We start from the raw sequence: 27,836 nt of genomic DNA on the forward strand, positions 1-27,836 counted from the left end.
TAATAATAATTATTATTATTATTATTCAAAAGTTTCTACTTCCAGCCAACCTGTGTTTTAGTCCGCTCCTACATTAAAAACACAAGATGTTTTTAACGAACCTAAGTTTGTCTGTTAAACAGATCAAATCTATTAATTTCAGATTTGAGCATTTACCAAAAACTAAACTTAAGACTTTTCTACTTTATATTTAATTAGGCCAAATCTAAAACTAAAATCTAAAACTAAAGATCTAAAACTAAAGATCTTATGTTGTGGGCTAAATATTGTTAAACGCGGCAAATGAGTGATTGTGTTCTGAATTAAATAACATTTATATATATATATATATTAGCAACTTCACGTTGACAGATTTTCACCTTATTATTTATTTAGCCTAAAGGTTTATTTCTCCGTCACCGTTGTTTTACGAATAATTCTTTTTCCCTTACAGACAACCACACGTAGAATCTTAAATTCACTTAAATTGGTTTATTACATTTTCTTAATCAGGAAGACGCACACATTGAGATTTAAACTATTCTACATTTCTTTCTTTTTTTTAGATTCCGTTTTGAATCATTGAGAATTTGCGCATTTAAAAGTAAAAATCAGTTCAAGTAATGAATCATAGCATATAGATTATTAATTTATTTAATAGTGTCTCTGTCCATGTTATTCCCAAGCAAATAAAAGAACATTATTCCTCGTATACCTGCGGATTCTGTCCAGTGCATTGAAATAAAACAAACAGTCTGACCCCATGGGAATAAATCCTTTCATCAATATATAAACACAAACCTGTGTGGTTTATCTGATAAATCATGATGTTGTAAATATGAAGTCCAACAAAACCTTAATCCAAAGTAGCAAAAATGAATGTATTACAAAAATTATCATATGAAAATAAATGCCACCTGTTCCTCAAAATATGGAAACCTAGCAAATGAGGATGTCATTTATTATTTTATTACATTTATCAAAACCTTAATAACAGTGTGAATATGCTGTCTACTATAACTATGCCTCCAATTTGCAGTTTTATTAATTCATTTTAATAAGCTCTCTTCTACAGAGAATAAGTGTGATAATGAGTTTTTAATGTTTTTGAATAAACATCTCTATTCTGTTTTATTTATTCTCAAACAGAGAATCAGCATCATGACCAGGTCTGTGCAGGAGGAGCAGGAGTCAGTAGAGTCCGAGCAGCAGGAGGAGCTTCACAGCCCCATGGAAGGAGAAGGAGAAGGAGAAGGAGAAGGAGAAGGAGGGGGCGAAGAAGAGGAGGACAGCCTCCACCGTCTTGATGAGGAAGAGGACGATGATGATGAGGAGGAGGAGGACGACGAGGATGGGGAGAACAAACCCAAGAGGCGAGGGCCGAAGAAGAAGAAGATGACCAAGGCTCGTATTCAGAGGTGAAGGAGATTGATGGCTTTTATAAACTAGTATTTTAAAAGCTAAAACGTTTGTCTTGAGGGTGGTGCTAGAGGAAACATCACGCACTCATTAAAATGTGCAGGGATCATCCTCTGAGGAGCAGGACTGTAACCAGTAGATCTGATGGAAATCTGACCCGTAAACTTGTTGAGACACTCTTGGAAGGACGACTATAATCATCCCTCTGAAGGAGCAGGAGGCAAAATCAATCGTTTTTTGACGATAATACAAAAAAACCCATTAAATTTTAGTAGGAAATGATCAAAAAAACATTGGACCTGAGAATATGTTAAAGTAGGACTATCAGACTATTGTTTCATTACCCAGAAGCCTTAGCAGTCGTCCTGCTCCCAGTCTCAGTATGGGGCTTGTTTTCCAAAAGCATCCTGAGGCTAAGATTATCCTAGAATATTGAAAGTCTTGTGTTACAGGTAATGCTTTGAAATTAAACGCAGATGAACAAATTCCTCCTCCCCACCAAAAACTACAAATTGTTCCAAAGTTTTTGTTATTTATGAAATCTATCCTTTTATTTGAACACTGATTGTCTGTGTTTAATCATGTAAAATTAGTTACAATGTTTAAATTATAAAATGAGAAAATAAAATTAAACAAAAATACCCAAATAATTCACAGTTGATTTAAAAAGTGTTCAGATTTGTTGTCGTCCTCCTCTCTAATATATTGGTGGAGTTCAGTCTGAGAGGACAGGGTCTGAATCATAGAATTAAACATCAATCAAATTTTAGTTAGTAAACAGAAGTTAAAAATTAAAAGTCCATTACCCCTGTGGTGTAAATCCTTGGATTGAGTTTCCAGTGTTTTCACTGCAAGTCACAGGAAAGCCTTTTTTTTGTTTTGCTGCAGATTTGTTACTACAAAATTGCTCTCCTGTTTCTTTCAAGTTTGTTTGGTTTTAGCCCCATTCGTGTTTGACAGAATTGCAGCTTTTCATCCTTTTCATGATTTTTTTCTTCTGTTTTATTTGAGTGACTATAAACCATATTGTACATTGAGCTGTGATTGCTTCTAAAATGCCTGGAAGCTAACATGCTAATGGATTAGGGTTAAATTACAGATATGACAATTGATACGAAGGCTAACGTTGAATTTGCTTGGGGTTTCTGCAGGTTTAAGGTCCGTCGGATGAAAGCTAACGCCCGCGAGAGGAACCGTATGCACGGGCTAAACGACGCTCTGGAGAGTCTGAGGAAAATCGTCCCTTGCTACTCCAAAACCCAGAAACTGTCCAAGATCGAGACGCTCCGCCTCGCCAAGAACTACATCTGGGCCCTGAGTGAGGTCCTGCGCTCCGGCAAGGCACCCGACCTCATGAGCTTCGTCCAGGCGCTCTGCAAAGGTCAGTGTCACCTCCTAGCAACAGATCCAACCGCGTACACCAAAACCCAGAGTCAGTCTGGGGACTGATCCTCTGGTTATATGAAATTAGATTAAGGGTAACACATATGACCAGGTGGCCTAAACCGGGGGGAGTTTTTATATTTGAAATCTCAGTAAAACCAACCAAAATGGAAGCTAGGAACAATTTTCTTATAGCCCCTAGTGCCAAAGTTGGTAGTACCATTGGCGTTTTAACAAATAGGGTATATTTTTACATATTGTATATTTTGAACCTAAATACGAACACTTTCTTTTAATTCCAAGATAATTCCCATAACAGATGTGGAGTGAAAACAACACAACTTGTCCACAGCTTTGCTAGTAGATCTGTGAGGCTTCCATGCTTGTTTGTATTGATCAGTATTGACTGTTCATTGTCCCTCTGCCCTCAGGTCTGTCTCAGCCGACAACTAACTTGGTGGCGGGCTGCCTGCAGCTGAATCCTCGAACTTTCCTGCCGGAGTCGACTCCCGACCTGCCGGTCCACCTCCCCCCGCCGGCACTGCCACTTATCCGGGACACTACTCCTACCAGAGCCCCGGGCTGACGGCCGGCCTTCCCAGCCCGCCCTACGGCACCATGGAGCCTTCCCACATCTTCCACCAGGTCAAAGGTCAGCCCTACGGCCCGCTGGAGCCCTTCTTTGATGGCGTCCTGGTGTCGGATGGCCCGGCGTTTGACCCGCCCCTCAGCCCCCCGCTGAGCATCAACGGGAACTTCTCGTCCTTCAAGCACGAGACAGTCGCGGCTACCGACTACGACAAGAGCTTCTCCTACAGCGTGCACTACGGAGGAGCAGGAGGACCCGGGGGACACCCTGCCATCTACGGTGGCGCGGGGTCCAACCCGCGGTGCGGTGAGCTGCAGGTGGACGGGATGATGGGCTTTGACGGACACACGCACCACGAGCGGATGATGAACGCCCAGCTGAACGCCATCTTCCACGACTCCTGAGGAGAAGGACGACGAAGGACCGAGAGATGGATAAAGACAGACGAACAGAGACAGTCAGATGGAGAGACAGACAGTTCTGTGTATGTCGATCATTTCATAGCTGTCTTTCTTTCTGTCTATCCTTTTCTTTCTGTCTTTCTGCTCTACCACTCCTCCTTTCTCCTCATGAGGGCGGCGATGTCGATGGCGATGACAAAGTCACGCTGATGATGTAACCTTCTTTGTAGCGCTTCATCCTGCAGGAGACGCTCTCTGAATGTCTCGTTATTATCCATATTATCACTTAAAAATAATTAATAATCAATGAGCAATAATCTGGAGGAAACTATGCAATTTTGTTCCAACCTGAGCGACGCTCAGCTGATGATTCCAAATGTTGAAAGAATAAAGATTTCTCTATTTTTGGGTGTGTGAGGCGGCTTTGAGCCGGGGTCTGGGCCGGTGTCGGGCCGAAATGTTCATGTTGTTCATGTGGTTTTTACTTTTTGCTTTTTATAACGTTCCTGTAGCGTTCTGTTAACTTTTCATGTGACTCTTGTTCATATTTTATAAGATAGATGTTTATAAAGGCCTTTCATTAAAAGGAATTCCATCTGGTTCATCTGAGAGACTCTGTTCATCAGCAACAACACAACAAGTCACCTTCGTTCAGTCCAGTTTACTGTGGTTGTAAACAGTTCAGTCTCCTTTAGACCAGTTTGGTCGAGTTCACTTCAATCGAATTCAACTTGTTTCAAAATGAAACATTTATAGACAAGAAACTCAGGTACAGTCAGGTGATTTACATAAAACCTTAATTCTGCTGCAGTCACAGTATGGATTAAGCATTTGAGCTGCCCAAACAATCAGAAGGATTTCTGATATATAGATGAAGGATCAATCAATTGCTTCATTGCCAATGAATGACATAATACAAACAGTATTAATAATACTTGGAGAGGCTATAACCGATGATAAATGTAAATTAATAAACACTTAAAGTTCCCTCATGCTGACAACTACATGTTGTAAACCATGTATCACATGCTTGTATAATGCTTATAAATGTTAACCGAGGGGGTTCAAATAAGGATTTTCTTAATTAATTAAATAAGGATTTTCATATTTAAGGATTTTTTTTAACCAACAATTCCCACATTTCACTTGTTCAAATATGAATATTTGCTTTTTCCTTTGTGTTCTATGATAGTAAACTGAACATGTTTGGGTTTTAGACTGTTAAAGCAAGGAATTTGAAGACATTTCATTTGGTTTGGGAAATTGCGGGGGGCATTTTATTTTTCTTAGAACAATTAATCGGTAAAAGCAGTTAAAATAATTATAATAATAATAAATAATTAAAATTAATAATCATTACAACATCCAACTTCCCACCCAACTGCTGTCCGAAGATCCACTATAAACTGTAGTGAGCTTATTTTAATATTTTTGGAATACCAGCTCAAAAACTTGCAGATGTCCGTCATCATGAAGATTAAAGGTCCATGACATGGAGATACAAATTTTCCAGTTAAAGTGGATTTTAGATTCCGAGTATTGATAAACACATGAGGAGAAAACACATATCTCCTTACAGAGAAAACCCTGTTAACACGTTAACAACATTACCTCACAGACTGAAGGACAAAACCAGGATCGCTGTGAGTGTGTGCATGTGTGCGTGTGAGTGTGTGCATGTGTGCGTGTTTGTGTGTCTGTGTGTATGAAGGGCACAGATGTTCGTTCTGCAGGCAAGATTTTAATTTATGAAAATGATCTTGTTTATGCATGAGAGCCCCCCTCCATACACACCATGTCCTGCTGTGTGTGCGTGTGTGTGTGTGTGTGTGTGTGTGTGTGTGTGTGTGTGTGTGTGTGTGTGTGTGTGTGTGTGTGTGTGTGTGTGTGTGTGTATGTGTGTGTGGATGTATGTGTGTTAGTGTGTAAGTCAACAGGGACAATATGGTGGCCATATCCCACCATTTAGCCTCCCTGTTAAAGTGGAATAATGATGAGAGAAAGTCAGACTGCAGCATAAAGATTAATTCAGTTCCAGAAGAACAGAAACTATTCTATCAAATCCTATGGGATATCTGGAACAAAACTACCAAGTTGTTTTGTAACAATGCAGAGAAAAGCTGCTCTAAATTGAATGACACCATTGTACAGATAGATATATAGTGATCTGGAGAAAATACAAGGGTAAATTGTTTGAAAAAGCTTAGCTGTGTCTAATCATATTTGTAGACAGATATTAGTAAAGACATCATGTGGACATTCTAATTACACTCAATAAAGCCACTGTACTAGCATCCGCTGTATTAGCAGTATCAATAGTAGTATTAGCAGTAGTCTTTGTGATAGAGGTTTTGTGTTTCAGTCTGTTGGCTGATCATAACACTGATTAATGCAGCTTAAATTCAGCCATCTGCCATCAACACACACACACACGCACACGCACATGCACACACACACACACACACACACACACACACACACACACACACACACACGATGGTGTTTATACCCAAGCCAGGGAACATCCTGCGTTCTGATTGGTTGGCATGTGAATTTAAAAATCATATAAAGTGGGAGGATTGTATGCAGTGTAGTAGACTGTATAGTAGGGGTGTTGGCATGTGTATTTTTTTTATTTTTTTTTGACAGAGGCTAGCTATTCCCCTTTGCCCCGATGAAGAGCTCCGAGCTTTGAAGCCAATCTTTGTAGTGGCCAAAGCGTGGAATTACAACTTCTGGGTCCATGATGCATTTGGGACCAAAAATGTTTTTCCCTATAGACTGACATTAGGAAAGAGATGTATTTAAGTCAACCTCCCAGTACAAATACCTGAATAAAACTTATTTAAATCATTAGGTAGCTACTACAATCCAGTTCTTTTTTTAGCTGTTGTTGATTTGAATGAGCCCGAAACCGGTTTGCTAGTTAAAGGAAACATTACATTACATTACATTACAGTCACTGAGCAGACGCTTTTATCCAAAGCGACTTACAATAAGTGTATTCAACATAGGTATTCAACGCTAGTGTGTTTGCTCAATGGGCCCAAGGATGTGGAGGAAGTGCAGATGATCTGTGTGATTTCATACTCAGCAGTCGAGTCATTTTGGCTTCAAGATGCACTGAGCAACTTTCATAAGAATGAACAGGGCCCCGCCTCCAACGCTGTATCCTGTTCTCTCTAGACATATATGTATTTCACTCTTCTGCCAGTAATTGTGCTAAGCTGAGCTAATCACCTCCAAGCTCTAGCTCCATATTTAGCCCCATTTGAGAAGCTGCTATGCGCTGCTCTTTATTGGAGTTGGGGAGGTTAACCAGACATGCATGGTGGTCCATTCATTCAAAGTTGAACGGACCACCATCACTCCTAACATACGCCGAAAAAAGCTCTGCGGCCTCCTCACGCTTCTACATTTTTGGCGCCGTATGATGGATGTATTATAGGAGCTCAAAACTGGACTCAAAGATGGCGCCTAATCACTGGAATGCAAGTTGCTTGTTGAGCATGAGTCAAAAACAGTTTTTATTTGAGACTTGCTTTTGTAAAGCTGCCTGACTTCTTGATGGCTCCCATTGCTCTTCTAGAAATCCTAAATATTACTGGACTAAATGGATCAAATTGTTGATAATATAAAGAGTAATTTCAAGAGGTCTGTGACTAAATTATTCACCAATTTACAGCCGCCCCTTTTCCAATCTCTTCAAAGCCTATGGGGTAAAAATGCTTGTAGGGGCAGTTTGCATCATGTGATTATAGCTTGAATAAGCCCCCCAATGGTGCTCTGATTTTTATTCAGTTTTTTATGCGCGCAGAGAAAAACAGTAATACAGAAATCTGTCAGTCTCCCAAAGTTTACAGAGCCGATTGAGAAAATAAGGTTTTCAAAACCTATAAAAACTTATAAGTTGATTAAAAAGTTTTTGTTCTTTAGTGAAATAAAACTGAATGAACATGACCTTAGACAGAAATCAGCCACGATCACACTAAGGCCTGATGATCAAACCGGCAACCCTCAATCCAACCTGGCAACTTGCTGATTCAACGAACAGAAGCTGTCAAACTACCAGTAGCCCAACTTTTACCAGCTGCACCGTTAATCTGTAGCCTACAATCATCAATAATATGTGTATAATCAATAATTATACTTTAAATATATTTGTTATTCCAAAATGGGTCAACCGTATATCCAAAAGGCTACTTTGACTTTTGTAGCATAATAAAAACATATTTTGATGATAATACTGTTGTTCTTACATTTTGAATGTAGGAGTGTACTTTTACTACCATGTGGCATTGGTACTTTTACTAAGTAAAAAAAAAAAGATCATAAACCCCTTCCAGTAATAATACTGCCATAACATAATCAATGAGAGCTCCATCAATCATGAAGGGATTCAGTGTTTACTCACTGTGCGCGCTCCCGCTTGGATGAACGCAGGAGCGCGCCTGAGATAGTCCGCTAAAGCTGCTCCCGTCTCCATAGCGACGACACCCCGGAAATACAACATCACCTCCGCGGCGACAAGATTCATGAATGTTTATCTGCCGCTTTGCTTGTCAAAGAGGAACACGATAATACGATAATACGATAGTTAGTTTGTTTGTTTGTCGGTGAACATGTCGGAGCCCGAGGAGGAGCTCCAGGGAGAGCAGAGAGAGAGCACGAAGAAGAAGAAGAAGAAGAAGAAGAAAGAAAAACGAAGCGCGAAGAAGAAGACGGAGAAGAAGAAGGAGGAGGAGGAGGAGGAGGAGGAGGAGGAGGAGGAGGAAGAGGAGCACAGGTGAGTGTTTGTTCTGAGGGTTCCTTCAGTGATTGGTTCATAACAAACTGATGAGTCAGACCAAAGAAATCCTTCATTTCAGTTGAAGTATGACAGTCACTAAACTTTATCAAAGTAAATCTAAAACAATGGATCCTTTTTTGGGTTTTTACATTTTCTAACGATAAAATGATTGTTTGAAATAAACACATGTTGTGTGTGTGTGTCAGTGAGTGCGTGGTGTTGCGTGGGATCTTCAAACTGGGGAAGAAGAGTCACGACGTCCTGCTCACCAAAACCAGGCTGACGTGGATCCCCATCACCCCGGAGACCCCCACAGGTCAGTTACCATGGGGACAGAGCTGTCACGGTGATGATGACAGACAGACTGTGTGTGTGTGTGTGTGTGTGTGTGTGTGTGTGTGTGTGTGTGTGTGTGTGTGTGTGTGTGTGTGTGTGTGTGTGTCTCAGGCAGCTGGTGCTGTAATGGAGAAGTTCTGTCATATTGAGACCACCTGTAACATGACATCTGACACACACACACACACACACACACACACACACACACACACACACACACACACACACACACACACACACAGAGTATCACTTGTTGTTATGAGGTTGTTGGTCGTTTGATGGTCATTTTCTGGCTGTATAACAATCACCTGGATGATGTCAAATCATTCAAAAAGCTGCGTCTGAACATTTCAACTCTGAACTCTCAATTGTTTGCGCGTTATAGAGTAAACTACTGTTCAGTAAAGTTGCAGTCCTTATTGGTTCACACAGCCTAGCATACACCACAGAATTCAGATTTAAAATATAATTTTTGACATTAGGTTACCTACAGCGCTAACTAGCTTACAAGTAGCTTGTGCTTTGTTTCAATTAAGAGCAACACAAAACAAAGCACAACATTTTCAAGAGCTCTGATGCTAATTGACTATATGGTGACTTTGTAACAACTGTCCTGGGACTACGGATGAAGAGAAATGACAGTTTAAGTCGTATTATTGTGCACTGCCCCCTTTAGATCAACCGATAGATAATAAATAAAAAGTTAAAGAAATTTAAGTAATTTAGTTACTGTTTTGAAGGACACAATAGAACTGGCTATTTTAGGGCCCAGCCACTAGGGGCGCTGTCGCAGACTCGGCCGCTAGGGCGGCTGTGGCGTAGTGGAGAGCAAGGTAGTTCTCCAATCAGAGGGTCGGTGGTTCGATACCCGGCTTCGGCAGTCGATGTGTCCTTGGGCAAGACACTTAACCCCAAGTTGCTCCTGAAGGCCATCGGTGTGGACTGGATGATGAATGTTAGTTAGAGTCTGATGGTGGCACCTTGATGGTAGCCTGTCATCAGTGTGTGAATGGGTGAATGATATGTAACATACTACTGACTGTAAGTCGCTTTGGAGAAAAGCGTCTGCTAAATGACTGTAATGTAATGTAATGTAATGTCTACTGTTCTCTATGGTAGTGAGTGAGAGCAGCATGAGTCAGACATATTTTCATCTGTTCAGGTTAGATGTTCCACACAGAGAGACAGTTTGTCCAAAGTTTACATTCCCGTGTGTGCGTCCAGAGAAATAACCACACACACCCCAAACATACTAACACACATACACACAGGCAAGTGTGTCTTGGATTAAAGAGCAGCAAACTGATCTTCTGTCTCCAGCATCGTCATTCAGACCAAGAGTTGGGGAAAATAGGGAGAGCATTCTAACAGATGCACACTCCGCGATTGCAACCAGCCTGTTATCATCGAGCCTCTGCAACAGTTACAAACATGATTTTCTTCACAAATGATCAGATCGCTCCACCAGCTGATTGGAGTTTTGTTGATCTAGAAGCTCAACATGAATTACAAATTTCCTCTATTTAATGAATAATTTATTTTATTAATAATGTAGTTTAGAAAAATCAGTTACACATTAATGAGCCCATGTCATGGAAAACTGGGCTGTGAGTAATGGTGGAACTAACCAAATTAGACTCCCCTGTTTTGGAACAAGGTATATTGTGTCAGGACATGTTTTGAATGGACAGAAGTGATGATAACGTAATTAAACACATTCTGATCATGATTATTATAACAGTAACATGACCAGCCAATCCCAGAGCTGTGTGGTAGAGCTTATGTACCACTTTGTAAATATTACATTAGCTAAATAACAGGGGCGAGGTGATCAGAAGGAGCAGATGTCAACCCGACCCAGGCAACGCATGACAACCTCCCGTGTAGAGAGAAAGTTAAAAGACAAAGGCCAGCACGTTTTTGTTACTGAAACACAAAAAGTCAATATAGGGATTAGTGAATGAGTTCTGTCCTGCTAACATAATGTCGTTAACAACCTACAAAAAAAGGATTTTTAGGAAACTGTGACTCAATTCAGAATCAGCTGAGAGAAGATTTCATTTTTACACAAGTCTTTTCTTTATTTATTCCATCTCAACCCATCTACCTGGACTGACTGCAGTTACAGGCCTCTCTGCAGGTCCGACACAATCCCTCATACTCTCCCCTCAGCCATGGTGTTCTTCTACGGCTCTGATCGCAGCAGAAGCTGGCAGAAAGAGATCCCTTCTCCTGTGATTACATGTGGCAGTAGCATTAATATCAAGCTAGCTACATCTCCAGCTCGCTAAAACTAAACTCAACTTAAAGGCACTCTTTTAAAAGAAACAGTTTTAGAGTATGAAACTTAAGGAACTAAAAAGGACACACACTGATCCTTTAAGGATGACACTGTCCAGGGCTGGGCGATATGAAGAAAATGTCATCACTTTACTGTAATGCAGCCTTTAAACCCAGGGAAAGACAACATTTATGCGATATTACAATATCCAAAATGTAAGATGATATCTAGTCTCACTCCAGGATATCAATATAATATTGATAAATTGATCAGCCCTAACACAGTCTCTGGTGTAGTCACATTCTGGTGATAGTTGGGTAATATTTTGGCAATATTTTGTGTGATTGTTTTTAGTTGAAATCCATTCAGACAGAACTCGTTAGTGGAGAAGGATGAAGGTGTAAATACAGTGTGTGTGTGTGTGTGTGTGTGTGTGTGTGTGTGTGTGTGTGTGTGTGGCCAATCTGTTTTGCTGTATTTCATCCAAACTAATGTCATTAAGCCAACACTGTGTGTGTGTGTGTGTGTGTGTGTGTGTGTGTGTGTGTGTGTGTGTGTGTGTGTGTGTGTGTGTGTGTGTGTGTGTGTGTGTGTGTGTGTGTGTGTGTGTGTGTGTGTGTGTGTTGGCAGTAGTATAGAGCAGTTGGTTCGGCCTGTGGGGGGTTATTAGAGTCTCTCAGTGTGAGGAGATTAACACACACACTCACACACGCACACACACAGTCAGCCTGTCAGCATGCTGTGTGTGTGTTGATTAGATATTTCTATATAAATGGATCAGCTGTTTTTGTTTATTTGTACACATGAATTCATCCCGTTTCACCAAGCTGTCTGTCTGTCTGTCTGTCTGTCTGTCTGTCTGTCTGTCTGTCCGTCTGTCTGTCCTGTCCTGTCTGTCTGTCCGTCCGTCCGTCAGGGAGACAGACAGACTCAGGTATCGTACCCGTAGTATGAAAGCATTTCCGACATCCAGCCCAATTTGCAATTAGTGTACAAGAAATCAAGGTACGTTACTGTTTTGCAACATTTATTCAGGGAACATACATGCAGATGGATTTAAACAGGTAGGAGAAATGTGTGCGTGTTGGAGCGCTTCAAGACTTGGATTGGTGTGTTACTGTCATGGTTGAAACATCAGCGCAAAAGAGGAACAACTGTGTAAGAAAATATATCCTTCTTTGACGAAAAAAAGTTCAGGGGAGATGTTCCCTACGACTCCCAAGAAGCATCTCAGGCTAAAGATTACAGTGTTGAGAAAACTAATAATACAAAATGCTGTGTAAGTTAATTCACTCTTGCATTCTGGGCACCAACGACAAAACATTAGGAATTTGGTACCGCACTGATTTACACCCAAGGCTGTCACCTTCTCCATGGCAACGGCGGCCGAGGCCGCAGGGTAGTATTTAGAGTCTGACTGGCTAAATGACAAAAACTAAATTGAAATCATTTAAACTGTTGGTCAAAACATAAACCTGATCTTCACATTATCCAGGAAAGTCATTTATTTCTGGAGTGTTACTAAGAAGTGTGAAGAAACTGATCACTTTACAATCAATTTACAATATCAGAGCGGTAGAGCAGTTTACATGATCAATGTCATCAGCAATGCTGGAGGAGTGATGCAGCGCTGCAGCCTCAGTGTGCGTGTGTGTGTGTGCGCATGTGTGTGTGTGTGTGTAAACTATGTATGATCCATAACTCCCTACAGTGAGCCACATGGCCTGGTTACCATGAGCCTGGACTGCCACTGTGTGTGTGTGTGTGTGTGTGTGTGTGTGTGTGTGTGTGTGTGTGTGTGTGTGTGTGTGTGTGTGTGTGTGTGTGTGTGTGTGTGTGTGTGTGTGTGTGTGTGTGTGTGTGTGTGTGTGTGTTGTGGGGACATCCCTATTGTACATGTTTATCCAAATATTATTAGGATTTAAGTGATTTCAGTGTTAAGTTTAGAAGATAGGAGAAGGTGAAGCTCTAGAGAGTGAATGCAAGCCGGTACAAGCTCCTCACAATTATAATAACCAACATAACATATATCTGTATATATTCATATATATGAGTGTGTGTGTGTGTGTGTGTGTTTGTATGTCGATGTGTTGGCACAGTGGGTCGGTGAGGGCATGATGAGAAACTCATCTCCATCTGGAACGAACCAACACACTACCTGTGAGGGGCAATAGACAGTGTGTGCGTGTGTGTGTGTGTGTGAGAGCAGAAACTCTGTGGGTTCTTTCAACTCAGATCAGTGTCATCTCTATTGAGGTGGATGGAAAATCTGTCTCTCTTTCAATTTCTTTTCTTTCATTTCCATTTTCTTTATTGAGATGAGCTGAGACGAACATTTAAGAAAACAATGGATCAAAATTAGAGACAGGGGGAGATGTGGGCTTATTTTAATGGATGGATATCAGCTCAAATAAATCTGGGATCCCATTCTTCAACCACGACCTTCAGTATTTGGATCAAGTAGCTCTTGAAAAGTAAGCTGTGTTAGTTTTAAGTAGCTGTTATTTAAATGTGTCAGATACATATTCAATAATTGAGGTAGAGGTAGTATCAGAAAGGACTCAGAGTTGGCAGATACACAATATAAAGGAACTTGGATCGGGATCTTGGACAAAAAAAGACTTGATCCCTGGTAAAAATGACCGTTCTCTGTGACAATTCAAGCTTTTTTTTAGCCTCCTTTTAGGTTATGGTTTTGGTTTAAAGGCACATTTATTGTTTTGGATCTTATTCACCAGCTTTCATCAACCTCGTCTCCAGCTGCTGGCATCTGTATGAATGAAACAAGCCCTCATAAACCCACTTTGCACTACCTGCGCAGCACCAAACCAGAAGTAAAAGAGAGTGAATGTTGGACTAACATTTGTCCGTTGGATATAAATGCAATAGCAAAGAAACGATCATTTTGCTCTTTGTCTGCTGGATGCTGCTTGCTAACAAGTTTGCTACATTGACTTTTTTAAATGATGAAAGACTGTGTTTTTATGAAATCACTTGTATTATTTACAAAATTAAAGGAATACAATGAGCAGAGAGTGAAGCAACAACACCCGGCAGACCACCACCACACACACTGTGACCCCGACATATGGACGCTGGCCTCTGCCGGTGGAGGGGCGGGTGGTTTGGGGTTTTTGGTATTTGATAACAGCAGGAGCGTATTTCACTGAGAGGGGGAGATAATCAGCTATCATCATATATATAACTCCTGATGGATCTGACCTTCTGAGTGCATATAAGCTGTTTGAGTGTATTTCATACTGTTGAAGGTGACGGATTGTTAGTTGGGTTTTATTATTATTGTCTCAGCTCATCATATGTTATCATTGAAGCTGCTTGGCATCTCGTTTTGACATTTAATTTCTGCTGAACAGAGGAACTGAAAGATTTTTCACCGTCTTAAGAGCAATTTTTTTATACTGAACATTGTTGCATATTTGAGGGTGATATGTTTTTTGACAATATGTTTGTTTTAGGGATGCGTTCATTATTGTACGTGTGAACAATCAATTGTTAATCGTTGACACAAAGGAGTGCTTAATGACTTAATTTTTAAACTATACTGCCGTGGCCCATCATTTTAGCAAAATGAAAATAAAAAAAGATGGTGTTTGAACAATGGATTAAATGGATTTATACACTATAAACTATAATTTATAAAAAACTACCTAAAATTACCTTAATTAATGCAGGATGTGACATAAATGGGATTAAGCACAGATTGGTACTTAAAGTAGCCACAAAAAGGTGTGTATCTATAAATATAAATATCTGAATAGCTAAACAACACACAATTCCTTTTTAATTTATTTTAACTAGAGCTGTAATTCCAAATAAAAAATGACAGCTCTATTTCAGTCACCTTCTATAGCAGGGCCATAAAAATAAGAGGTTTAAATCAGGACAGATAATAAATAATAAAAAAACAATCTGGATGGATTTTAATATATCTGATGATTAACGTGGATTAATATCTCATTAAGGAGTTTGTTTTTTCATGTACAGATGTTTGTCCACCTGCTGTGAGCAGGTTTTTCATGTCAAGCATATTAATAAATAGGGTTGCAACTTATTTATGATTATTTTCATCATCATGTAATCTGGCGCCTAATTTCATCATTGATTCATCGTTTTATTGAGAAAATATCACAAAATAGTTAAAAGTGTCCACCGTAATTTCCTAGAGTCCCAGCTTACGTCTTTATGTGTCTTTTTGACCGGTCAACAATCAAAACTCAAATGTATTCAGTTTACACTGTTAGAAAAGAGAAGAACAGAAAAGAAAACGAAACAAGATTACATTCTCGTACCAGAGCCTCAGCAGTATGTCGTATGGCTCGCTTCAGATGTTTAAACATCAAGGACAGTAACTTTTGAAAAAACAATCTAATACTGTTGTTTACTTAATATTTATATTCGTACAATACAATTTCAGGAGGACAGAGAGAATCCAACAGTGTAGACGTTTTTAGACAGCAGATATTACAACAACAAATGTTGTAAAGTTACAAAAAGCTAGTGGAACAGAAGCTATTCCAGATATGGCTTAAAATAGGTCACAATTATTTTTACGATCAACTAATCGATTAGTCTCTTCAGACATACACACTATTAAAGGTTTAACACATACTGAATAGTCAGGGTTTAGTCAGGGTTCAAGTGTCATAATGAGGTCATAAAAAAAAGAGTAATATTTGAATCTTTTGCATTTGGAAGTGTCCTATCAACAACTTTACAGATGTTTCTTTTACAAGGGTGTTTGCCTGTTGGGCTTCGGCGGTTTCTTTTAGTTGCAGTACCGCCGCCGACCACTAGGAAAAACGGGCAACAGGCTGACTGCGCTACACTGTATCATGGATAAGATATTTTTGTGTGTGTGTTATGTAACTCTGAGTCTACTGTCTGAGCTCCTTTGACATTATCCTCTCAGGATTGGATGATTAATCGGACACGGACCAATCAGATTGCAGTATTTCTCCCTCATTACGCTGATTGATTAACAGGTGCTGCTGTACTGTACGTTCTGCTGAACAATGGATTAGTGATGAATACAGTTTATGACATTATGTAATGGGAACACAGAGGAACCAGTAGCAGTATGCGTTCATAGTTTACTGACTGACAAGAGGGGTGGACAAAATAATGTGAACACCTCCTTTTGCATCATGAGTAAACAGATAATGTTTTTCAAACAATTCTAAACTAATGGTGGAGTTTATTTAGTATTATAACTTTTAATATGCTTGTTCACAGACATCACATCAAGTCGGCACTTTTTAAAATTATTGGTATTATTAATAAACTTGTGTGCGTGTTGTGTTCAGGTGCTGCGTTTTAACCCCACCTTTCTCCCTGCAGCTGAGGCGAGCATGCTGCAGCCAAGCGTGCTGCTGCTGCGCGACGTGTTTGCGGTGAAGGTGAAGCGCCGGCGAGCTGTGGGGCAGCAGTCGGGGGGACCCGTGCTCGGTGTGGCACTGTTCTGCTGCCGGAGGAGGGGGAGGAGGCTGGAGGAGGAGACGCTCCACCTCCACAACGCCTCCGCAGAACACACACAAACCTGGTACAACACCCTGAAGGAGCTGCTCACAGGTAACACACACAGACACGTTCAGATGGTCATGCAGAATGAAGAGCAAGTATAATCAAACAAAATAGCAAGTTTTAAATATTTTGGGGCTCATCCATTTTCAACGGATGAGAGCAGTGAACACTTTTTCAGCCCAGGATGTGGTCTACATCCGTTTTACAGAGCAGTTTGGAGCCTCCTTGGCCCCACACCGAGTCTCCAGGCCGATAGTGAGATTGTCAGCTTTTCTCTGTTACATAAGAGCGAAGGTACACTGGAAACATTGACTCAGTACTCAGTACTATGAGTGTCATACTGTAAGATGATTACACACACTGCTGAGTCATAATAATTGGCACTATTCACTACTAATTTGTCATTGTAGACAACAATACATATATATATATATATATATATATATATATATATATATATATATATGTTATTAAACGTATTTCTGCAGGGATTTAATTTTGAATCGCTGCTCGATGGACGGATTGCAATCAAACTTTGTGCAGTCGTCGATTCCCAGATGATGAATTCTAACTTTTCAGCGAGCGCTGCTATGATGTTGACATTTTTATTTTTTAGTCAAATATCTTGACAGCTATTGGATGGAGTGCCATGAAATAGGTCATTCATGTCCCCCTCAGAGGACTGTAGACTGTTAGTCGTGTTCAAATAAAACGGAGCTGACATTGTATTGGGCAGCTTAGCTTGGATTTAAGTCAGTTAAGTGCGTGTGATTAACATCCAACAGCTTTGGTTAGAATCCGGCTAGCTAGTCAATCTGGACCTGTTGTTGAATTTCTTTTCCCATGGAGAGTAGTGGAAAAGAGGCAACAGTGATGGCTGCGCCTTCAATACAAATCATAATCACGTTATCTTTACAGGTGGCCTCCAACGGCATGATAGGAAAGACAAACTTTCTAACTGTGGAGGTGCTAGCTGCTCGGATTATGATTTCACTGTTTTCTATCAGTCTGTTCGTCACTCAGTTTGATGAGGCGGGTCACAGTTACATCAGACAGTAGAGCCAATCTGCTAATCCACCAATCCACCGGAACAAAGAGACTCAGATTACACACACACACACACACACACACACACACACACACACACACACACACACACACACACACACACACACACACACACACACACACACACACACACACACACACACACACACACACACACACACACACACACACACACACACAGCAGTAATCAGTAACTTGCTGTCAGCAATTGAATCATGTTGTCTGCAGGAGGGATTAGCTAAACTACTGTCTACACAAACACGCATGTGTGTCCAATTCACTTTAGCGCACGATGAAAACCTATAATGTAGCTTTGCTATAATGTACACTACCAGACTGAAATGTATGTGGACATTCAGACATTACATCTGTGTGTGATGAGCTGAACGTGGCATTCCAAAACCGTGGGCATTAATCTGCTTTTATGTCAGCCTTCACGCTACTGGTTTCAGACTTAACACCAGCATGGATTTGCTCCCAATCAGCCACAAGAGCGTTAATGAGGTCCTACGCTGACAAGGTCTGGCTCACCGTTCGTGTTCTAGTTCATCCCAAAGGTGTTGGATAGTTTTATGTTCAGAACCTTAATTCCCGGTTTTACTACAACAAACTGTGAAAACATGAGATTTATTGCACAAAATGTTATTTGAGGTCATAATAAAGCTGCACTAGTCAATATATTTAGCCATTGATTAAATGCCTTTGTGTAATGTGAAAGGGGTCTTTCCGCTCGTAGGAACAAACCCAGAAGAGAATTATCACCCAGCTCCGTAGCTCCTCTATTTTTATTTTACAGCCTAAATCTTTACTGTTTTGTTTCACTCTCAACGCACTCATCGATTGTCTCTACAGCAGGCAGCTGCAACAAATCTTTTTTTTTATAAACCCACTACCTGACAGGCAAAGGGAAGATAGTGAAGTTCACAAGCTATTTGCTTTATTTTTTTAAATAAAGCTAATATTTGATTTTAATTCATCATGTGAAAAGAACATAACCTCCATTGAATGCTAATGTTGCTCTGTGTCTGCTGGATAAAAAACAGTTATAGAAATAGATGTAAAAAGGCCGCTTCTTGCTAAAAAATTCCCCAACAGCATCTTTAAAAGATGATAGTATGTCGATGTTGTGTTACCGGTTTGTGCCTTTTAAAACGTTATTTCTCTCTGCTGAAAGTAAGCTAACCTAAGCTTTAAAAAAAAAGTTCCCTCTGTTTTTTTCTGCCATCAAATCTTTGTGTGGATTGCATGAATTCAGGCAACTTGTGCATCAACCACCTCCTGACAGGAATAATTGATAAAGTCTGGATGCTGTCGCTAGTGAAGTTCCCAGACGCCGGTTTCCCAGGTGCACCGTAGTGGGCGTTGCCTGGCTGACACTTAACACACAATAGAAATGTAAGAGTGCTGTGGGTATGGATTTAACTCACACAAAACACGCTTTACATTTTAGGTTTTTTTTCTACGTCCACTGCAACAGAGACGTTACAAGCTATCCATAAATGGCGGGGTCAAAAGGTCATACACACGCGCAACCTTCGGCTCATCACCATGGAATCGGTGTGACACGTTATCGCTGGTCACCTGTCTGTCTGTCCCGTCTGCCTGTCCGTCAAACCAGATTACCCATGAGGCCCCTGCAGGGAAGTCACAAATTCTTTTAAGTGTGTTGTCTCTGGCCTCACACTCGCACGCTCACTCACACTCACTCACTCACACACATATATAAATGGCTCCGAGGTCGCGTGTCAGCTCGCGTGGTCACACCACACATCAAACTGTGACGGCTTTTGTGACTTTAAACACCGCGGCGGAGGAGCCTGTGTGTGTGTGTGTGTGTGTGTGCATGTGCGTGTATGTGTGTGTGTGAGAGGAAGGTAAACAGTCAGCTGCTCTGCTTCAGTGCGGACATTAAGCCTATTTTCCAGCCAGGGGTCAGTGTGAAAAGCGCATTGTTGTGCGAATCGTGGCCTCGCGGAGCAGGCAGTCCCGCCACTGCCGACACCTCCGCCACTTCTTAACCCTCAGGTCCAAAAACATTCAGCAGCACAATGGTGAGCGGAGAACGGACACTTTTCTGTTTTCCAGAGCGTCATTTGCTGTGTGAAGCAGCTGCAGGACGCCGTGCGAAGATTGAATGGCAGTCAGAGTGACAAAAGGCGGGCAGAGATGCTGTATAGAGTCTGCCTCCATACATGCAGTCTGGCGGCGAGATGGATTGACTGCAGTTGTTTAACAGCACAACAGACTGACAGGCCGGTGGCGGCGGCGGAGCTGATGGGAAGGCCAGACGGAGCTCGCCACGGCCACCATCGGCCGCCGCGACTCCTCCCAGATCAATTGTCTTGTCAATCCAATGTCAGTTTTCCGCTCGCTTACAGAGCTGTTAGTTTGGGTTCAGGGGGGCAAAGTGAAATCTATGGGAGGTGGCGGTGGTCAATCTGGTGGTACTGTCAGGTGTCTTAAGGTCAAAGTGACAACATCAACACACTGTGTGGCCAGTAGGGATGTGGGTCAGTAGCATTTCATCAAATCCTTTTAATATTCCTCCATAGGATATGATTAGCTTTTTCTTTCAATGTTTTTAACTAACGGCTAAAATAACTGACTCAAAGACGTCTTATCACTTTTTTCTTGGGCTGAGAAGGCAAAAACACAGTTTTTAGTGTAATTAAAGTTGAGAATGAGATGAGCAGCATAATATATGAAATGATCATTAAATGAATCTCAGACATTCAGTAACGAGCCAGCTTTTCAGCCTGCTGTACACGATCTAGTAAACAGTACGCATCAACACCCAACAGACAAAAAGAATACATTTTACTTTGTAAGCATAGGAGATTTCATTTTAATATCATATTACCATCATGTTTTTTTTCTTGATTAATCGATTGGTCTATAAAATGCAAGAAAATAGAAAATGAATGCCCATCACATTTTCCCTAAAGCCCGAGGTGACGTCTTCAGATGTCTTGTCTAGTCTGACCAATAGTCCGAAATCCAAAGTTACTCAGTTTACAATGATTTAAAACTTTCATTATCCTTAACAATTGAGAAGCTAGAAGATAATTATTTTTCTTGAACAATGTCAAACAACTGTTTGATTATTAAGGCAGCTGCTGATCGACTTATCGTTTCAGTTCTGGTTTAGACTTTTCCCTTTTTCAAATTACTTTCTTTTATTTTTTTGTAATTGGATTTACTGTGGGTTTTTACTACCGAAGACGCAGCAAGCACAGAACGGTGTGTTATTATTGCTCTCATCTTCTTGTTTGTCTTTTTTAACATGAAGAGATGGTTGGGTCTGAGGAGGACTCTATAAACTGCTTTATGGCCTTGTGTGTCTCTGTGTTACATATTAACTGGAGCATCCGTGAAGTCAGCGAGTGTCTCCATAGTGACACGAGGAGAGAAACCTGCCTCTCTCTTTTTCTCTCTTTCATATTCAGGTGGAAGGCTTTATTAGTTTGCCAGGACACAAACTTTATTGCACAGCAGCACACACTCACCCCCTCCCCCACCAACCCAATCAATATACAGTGGCTATCAGATGTCAAACCTTTGATACCCTCTTTATTTTCCACACTGTTGTTGATGCAACCTGGAAACTCAAAGGTTTCTACGGACTTGTCACCTGTCCATTTGACAACGAGAGGTTTAAAGTTAGAGCTGTAAATAAACTTTCCCTTTTAAAGTTTTGTAGCTGTGTAGCTCTCTGGATGGCAATGATGGTAGCACGGTCAGTCGGTCTACTGCTTTGGTCGAGACAGAAATATCTTAACAACTGTTTCGACATCTGGTCCAAACCTTCAAGGCCCCTACAGGATGAATCCTACCAACTTTGGTGATCCCGTCTTTTCCTTTAGAGCCAGTAGCAGGTTAATGTCTATAGTTTGCGGTGAAATGTCTTGGATCTCTGAACGTCTCAGCTAGCACCTTCAGGTCAAAATGTGTCTAATACTTTGGATTACAACCAAATACCTGCAAAAACTACTGACATAAGCCTAAATGTATGTTCCATCTCAGTTTTATGTGCCTTTTTCAATTTGCACGTAAAACTATTTTTTACCCACTATTTGTGGCTTGACTGGAGTTCTGTTAATTAAGTCATCTTGAAGGGCCATTTTCCCCTGCAATGGTATTATGTCACCTGACTGGAGGCCACCTACCGCTTAACTTGATGAACTAACTCCAAATATTTGCATAACAGTATCGAAACATGCATACATTTGCATTTTCTTTTGCAGATTTTCTGAATATTGAGTTATTATTTGCATAACATTTGGATGGAAACCTGGCCATGGCTGTAATTTGTGTTTAGTGCTAATTGCCAAATGCTAGAAAGCCAACATGCTGAAATAAAATGGTGAACATTATACCTGCAAAACACCAGCATGTTAGCATCCTGACTTTAGCCTTTAGCTCAAAGTACCACTGTATCCAACTACAGCCTCACGGTGCCACTAGCATGGCTGTACACTCTTAAGTTTTTAGAAGCAGCCAAAGTCCGTACTCTTCCCAAATCTGTTCTGCGGAGATGAGGAATATAATGTCCACATAACTGAGAATCAGACGGCAGGTCACAAAACCTTAGAGCTGTAACTAATGATTATTTTTATCAATCCTTTGTTGTTTTGTCTAACAAATGTCAGATATTAATGGAAAATGTCAGTTTCCCAGAGAAAAATGGCTTCTTTTGTTGAACAAGCAGTCCCAAACCTGAATATATTCAATTTAACAGTGATGTAAAACAGAGAATCAGTGATTTTAACATTGGAAAAGCAGGAACCAGAGAATGTTTTTAAAGATTTGAAAATGTAAAAAAAAGGACTTTAATGAATTGATAAGCAGAATTTTTGAGGATTCATTTTCTGCTGTTGGACTTATAGATTAATTGAAGAATCTTTTCTTTCTTTTACTCATTAGGCCAGAAATGTTTGGACCGGTTTGTTACAGTCCTATGACAGCCACAGAAACCTGATTTTTGTCCTTTTTTTTGTCAGAGTATTTGATTTTTTGATTGCTTTCGGGATATAATGAGAATCTTTTGACTGTATCCTTCAGAGTAAACAGTGTTTACATTTAATTGATTACTTGTTTCCGCTGACCTTCGGTGTAGTCTTTACCACGATAAAATCTGTTTTTGTCAACAACATCCAGGAGCCTCAGTCTTCAGTCCTCTGTCAGAAACTCAACACTTCTCCTTGACAACACTGGGATTGTTTACCATGGTAACGTTTTAGCAGCGCCATAGCAACCTGCCGCTGGCCGAGGCTGGGAGATGATCTGATGGATACTTGATCTCTCCACATGTACCTGTCTGTCTGCCTTTGTTCTTAGAAACATATCAACAAATTGAATGACCTCATCTCCTATGAGACTATGTGTGTGTATGAGTGTGTGTTTGTGTGTGTGTGTGTGTGTGTGTCTGGCTGAGAGAGTGATTGAGAGAGATGGGGCATCAATCATGCAACAATCACTTAGAGAAAGAGCGACACAGAGAGGCTCAGTTTAGGCGTCAGGTTCCTTATTTTCTTAAGTGACATAACAGTGATTCTGACATATTAATCTGCTTATGTAAACAGGTAAACAGCATACTTCCTGTAAAAAGGAAGTATCATGTTGCCATGGTGTCGTTTAGTTATCTCTGGCCTACGACTTGAAGCCTGTTTTTTTTTTTTTTTTTTTTTTTTTTAAATCTATATGTTTACATTTTGTCAAATTGGCACCATTAAAAGTATGCCGAATTAGCTATAAGCTGTTCCTGTTTGCATATTAACAACATTAATGATGTTCAGACACGTATCACTAGATAACTTTGATATTGAAGAAACGTTAAAACCTGATGATTCTGAGGCAACTTCTGGAAATAAAAGAAGCATCTTTTTTTCCATGATATTCTAAGGGGATTTATGGATGAGTATTTGTGTTGGACATCAAAGATAATGATACACTCAGGAAGTGTAAGTAACACAAAGTCCCAAAAAATGTGTCTCTCAGGCTGCATGTTTACATTTGACTGAGTTATGACGGAGAGGACTACGAAATTTGACGCTAATTGCGACAAGTGGGCGTTAAGTGTTTTAAAGTACCTTAATAGCCTCCATGAGCTGTGTGTCACAGTCGCTGCGGCTGCTCCAGTGACACTAATGTCAATATTTGTATGAGGAGAGGACATGTTACACAATTTTTATTATTTTTAGAAACAAAGTTATGATGTGTAGTTATGTTGAGGGAGAAAGAGGGAGTGTGGTGGTCGATAGAGCTTTACCAGATCGCCCACTATGGAGAATGCTGCTCTCAGTCTTCTTTCCATCTCTGCTACTCTGGTTTACATTCATTCATCACATCCAGTCAAACAACAGGGTCACAGTAACCAGTAAACACAAACACAACACATGACTCAGACATCTGCCCTAATTGCCTAATCTTCATGGTTCTACAGATGTGGAGGAAATGCAAACAGTAATGTACAAAAGGGACTTTTAGTTCAGGAGTTAAGGGACTCTGGATCCATAGCGCATGGAACTGTTTGATCGTGAAGGGCTAAATGGGTCCCAGTGCGACCCTGGCTCCTAGTGCTGCTCCTAGACAGAGTCCCCAGAGGCTCCAAGTATCATCCTGGTGTCCTTGAGCACAAGCTTCAAGTGTCTTTCACCATTCAACGATGTGACAAACCAGGGTAGAAAAGAAAGTTCTATAAATGCTAGTAGTGGAATAATGGTTAATGTTGGGGTTGGGTCTAGATTTTTTGGCTGGGTACCAAAGGGGTGGAACTTCTGGTAAAGGTGGGGTTCCAGTAGAGAGAAGAGAGAGAGAGAGAGAGAGAGAGGGGTGGGGGTGTTGGGTAACTCCTCACAGGAGCTCCTGAGAAACCTGGACAGAGCCGTGGGGTACGAGAGATGGCAGGAGGTGTGCACTGTGTGCATGTGTGTGGGGTCATTAACAGGGCGAGGTCACAGCCTTCTGGGAACAGATTATAGTAATGATCTGGATAATGGAGTCGGTGTGTGTGTGTGTGTATTGATCTGTGCTGGTCTATGGGGGTTTATAATGCAGCCTCTAAATCTGCCTAATGATGAGCTGTACGGGGGTCAGGGGTGTGTGTTTGTGACTGTAGTTTGGAGACGATACCATATAACCACACACACACGCTCACACCGTCTACCAGTGTTGCTTGATGGAAACATTATGCTGAATATTTCTCATCAAACAGGCCTTTGCAAAGTTAGAACGGTATACAGGTGTCTACTCTTCTTAATCAAAATCTACAATTCATCATCCAGACTTTTGCTAGTTTGGATTTTGGATTTACATGACAAAAGGGACAAAGCAACAGTCCTATTAATATTGCAATTAACTGATGTCGGGATTAACCGATTTGGCCATAACTGTGGTTATTTATATAAGTCACTGTTTCATAACCATAAGAATTGAAGAAGCTACGATATCTGTGGTGTCCTGTTTCCTGCATTGACACGTTTGTGTGTCCCTTGAAATCTCCTCTTGCCCGAGTCATGTAACAACTGTGCGTACGCGCCGGCTTGTTCTGTGTGTTTTAGAAAGTATTGACACTCACTTGAAGCGTTGCTATGAGCATTCCATAGAGAACCAACACTCCAGCCTTATATCTTCCAAAAAGTGCAATAAATCGGCCGTTTGGGATTATTTTGGTGAGAAAATTAGTAATGAGTAATGAGAACCGCAGATTAATTACAAAGTTCAACCATTTTAGAGTGAAAAAGTTTTACTGCTGATGTTCTTTGGTCTAGATTGAGTAAAAATATGCAATCTGAAAATTGGTATTGATGCTTTCTTGTCGCTGATCTGATAATGATACATTGTGAACAACATATCCGTGTTGAAATCCGCAGAAGGAAAGCTTGTAATGTTTGTAACAACAGCTGTTGTTATTAATTACGGAGCTAGGGGTCGTACTATATGGAGGTTCCATTACGTTACATTGTACAGACATACGTATATTGAATGGCGCTTGAACGCGCTATTCACTCAAAATTAGTATTGGACAAGAATAAATTATAACGTAATTATGATGTGTTTAAATGTAATCCTTTAAAATGTAATTATAATGAAGCATGAAAAAATCCAGTTGTCTAAAGGAGATATTTGCAAAGCAACATAAATATATATTGGAGAGTATAATGACCTTTTTAACTTTCTAATACTAGCTCCAAACAGCTTTTAATACATTATTAAAACCAATAATGCCAAGATTTTTTTAATTAATAAAAGTCTAATATTTTATTTCCTCATAATTTGAATTATTAGATAAAACTGACGTTAACAAAATGCATAATTTGCAAAAAAGTAATAAATCGCAATATATTGCAATATTTTATACGCCAAAACCAAGCAGATTGCAAATGTTAAAAATTGCAATTATATTGTATCGTTACTTACGTATCGTGATAATATCTTATTGTGGGGCCTCTGGTGACTCCCAACGCTGTTGTTGAGATATTTTATTCTGGACTTTAGTGATGGACGGACTACTGGCAGGACTAAAAGCAGACCAATTTCACTGTAGAACCTAACCTTCTGTGTGTGTGTGTGTGTGTGTGTGTGTGTGTGTGTGTGTGTGTGTGTGTGTGTGTGTGTGTGTGTGTGTGTGTGTGTGTGTGTGTGTGTGTGTGTGTGTGTGTGTGTGTGTGTGTGTGTGTGTGTGTGTGTGTGTGTGTGTGTGTGCAGAGTCCAGCAGTCGTCCCAGGTATCTAAAGGTGTTCATCAACCCCAGCAGCCACAAAAAGGAGGCCGTTCACATCTACAGAGAACATGTGGCTCCGCTCTTCAAGATGGCTGACGTCCGCACTGACATCACTGGTCAGTCCACCCACTTCTTTATTTATCTGCTGATCATCTTTATGAAGCATAATAGTGTCATTATTATTATTATACCATGTCAGTGATTTTTGTCATTGTCATGAAATAATGTGTATGTGCAACAGAGCTGTTGCAGGGGTTTCATACTTTTTAACAGTCCCTCATCTTATGTGATTTTAGAGAAGACAATGTGAAATCTGTGTGTGTGTGTGTGTGTGTGTGTGTTGTGTGTGTGTGTGTGTGTGTGTGTGTGTGTGTGTGTGTGTGTGTGTGTGTGTGTGTGTGTGTGTGTGTGTGTGTGGAGGAGGTCCAAAGGTCAGAGTTAATGGCAGTCCCTGGTCGCTAGGTAACCTGATACAGGGGGTGGAGCAAGCCCATCTGTTGTGACAGGGGGACAACCTGCTCCTCTCCTCTCCTCTCCTCTCCTCTCTTCTCCTCTCTCATGGTCTCCTTTTCTCTTTTTTCCCTCCTTGTCTCCTCTTTTCTCCTTGTTTTCTCTTATCTCCTCATTGTCCCCTTTCCTTATCCACTTCTTTTCTTGTTTCATCCCTGCTTTTTTCTCATGTCCTTTCCTCTTCTCTTCTCCTCTTTGTTTCCGTTCTTTAGCTCCTCTCCTCCTCTCCTTATGTCCTTTTTTCTCCTCGTTTTCTCTCATATCATCCTCTCTTGTATTCTCTTTTCTCTTCTCTTTGTTCCCTCTCCTTTCCTTTCCTCTCCTCATCTTTTCTCATTTTTTCCCCCTTTTCTCCTTTCCTCTTCCCCCCTTGTTTCTGCTCATCTCTTGTTTCCCTCACTCTCTTCTCCTTGTTTCCTCTCTTCTCCTCTCTTCTTTCCTTTCCTTTTCTCATCTTGTTTCCTCTTCTTTCCGTTGTTTCCTCTCCACCCATTCTCTCCTCTCCGTTCCCTTCCTCTTCACTTCTCCTCCTGGTGTTTCCTTTCTTTATCTCCTCTTTTCTCCTTATTCCCTCCTCCTCATATCTTCTCTTCTCCTCTTTTTATCCTGGTTTCATCTCTGCCACTCTCCTCTCCTCCTCCTCATATCATCTTTTCTCCAATTTTCTCCTTGTTTTCTCCCCTCTCCTCCTCCTCATATCTTCTCCACTCCTCTAAGCAGATGGTGTGATATCCGTTGTCCCATTTCTTTTTGGGCAGCTATCGAACACATGCGTGTGTACATGTGACCACACACATATATGAACACTTTATCTCTGT

The 27,836-nt window shown here is 40.7% G+C and overlaps 2 protein-coding genes across 2 annotated transcripts in view; both read left to right on the top strand.

Moving 5' to 3' along the window:
• Positions 1-1,140: 1,140 nt before the first annotated feature.
• Positions 1,141-3,774, top strand: neurod1 (neuronal differentiation 1). The gene is given in 4 exon segments (XM_054615756.1): positions 1,141-1,397; positions 2,550-2,779; positions 3,213-3,305; positions 3,308-3,774. Coding segments are annotated over 4 exon segments (1,047 nt in total).
• Positions 3,775-8,373: 4,599 nt separating this feature from the next.
• cerkl (ceramide kinase-like) overlaps positions 8,374-27,836 on the top strand; it is a 30,015-nt gene continuing 10,552 nt past the window's right edge. Inside the window, exons 1-4 of the mRNA XM_054615026.1 lie at positions 8,374-8,557; positions 8,767-8,876; positions 16,536-16,766; positions 26,493-26,624. Of these exons, the coding sequence (XP_054471001.1) occupies positions 8,394-8,557; positions 8,767-8,876; positions 16,536-16,766; positions 26,493-26,624 (637 nt within the window). The 5' untranslated portion in view covers positions 8,374-8,393. The remainder of the gene's footprint in view (positions 8,558-8,766; positions 8,877-16,535; positions 16,767-26,492; positions 26,625-27,836) is intronic.

Source organism: Anoplopoma fimbria, chromosome 16 (genome assembly GCF_027596085.1).
Source record: "Anoplopoma fimbria isolate UVic2021 breed Golden Eagle Sablefish chromosome 16, Afim_UVic_2022, whole genome shotgun sequence".
NCBI lineage: Eukaryota > Metazoa > Chordata > Actinopteri > Perciformes > Anoplopomatidae > Anoplopoma > Anoplopoma fimbria.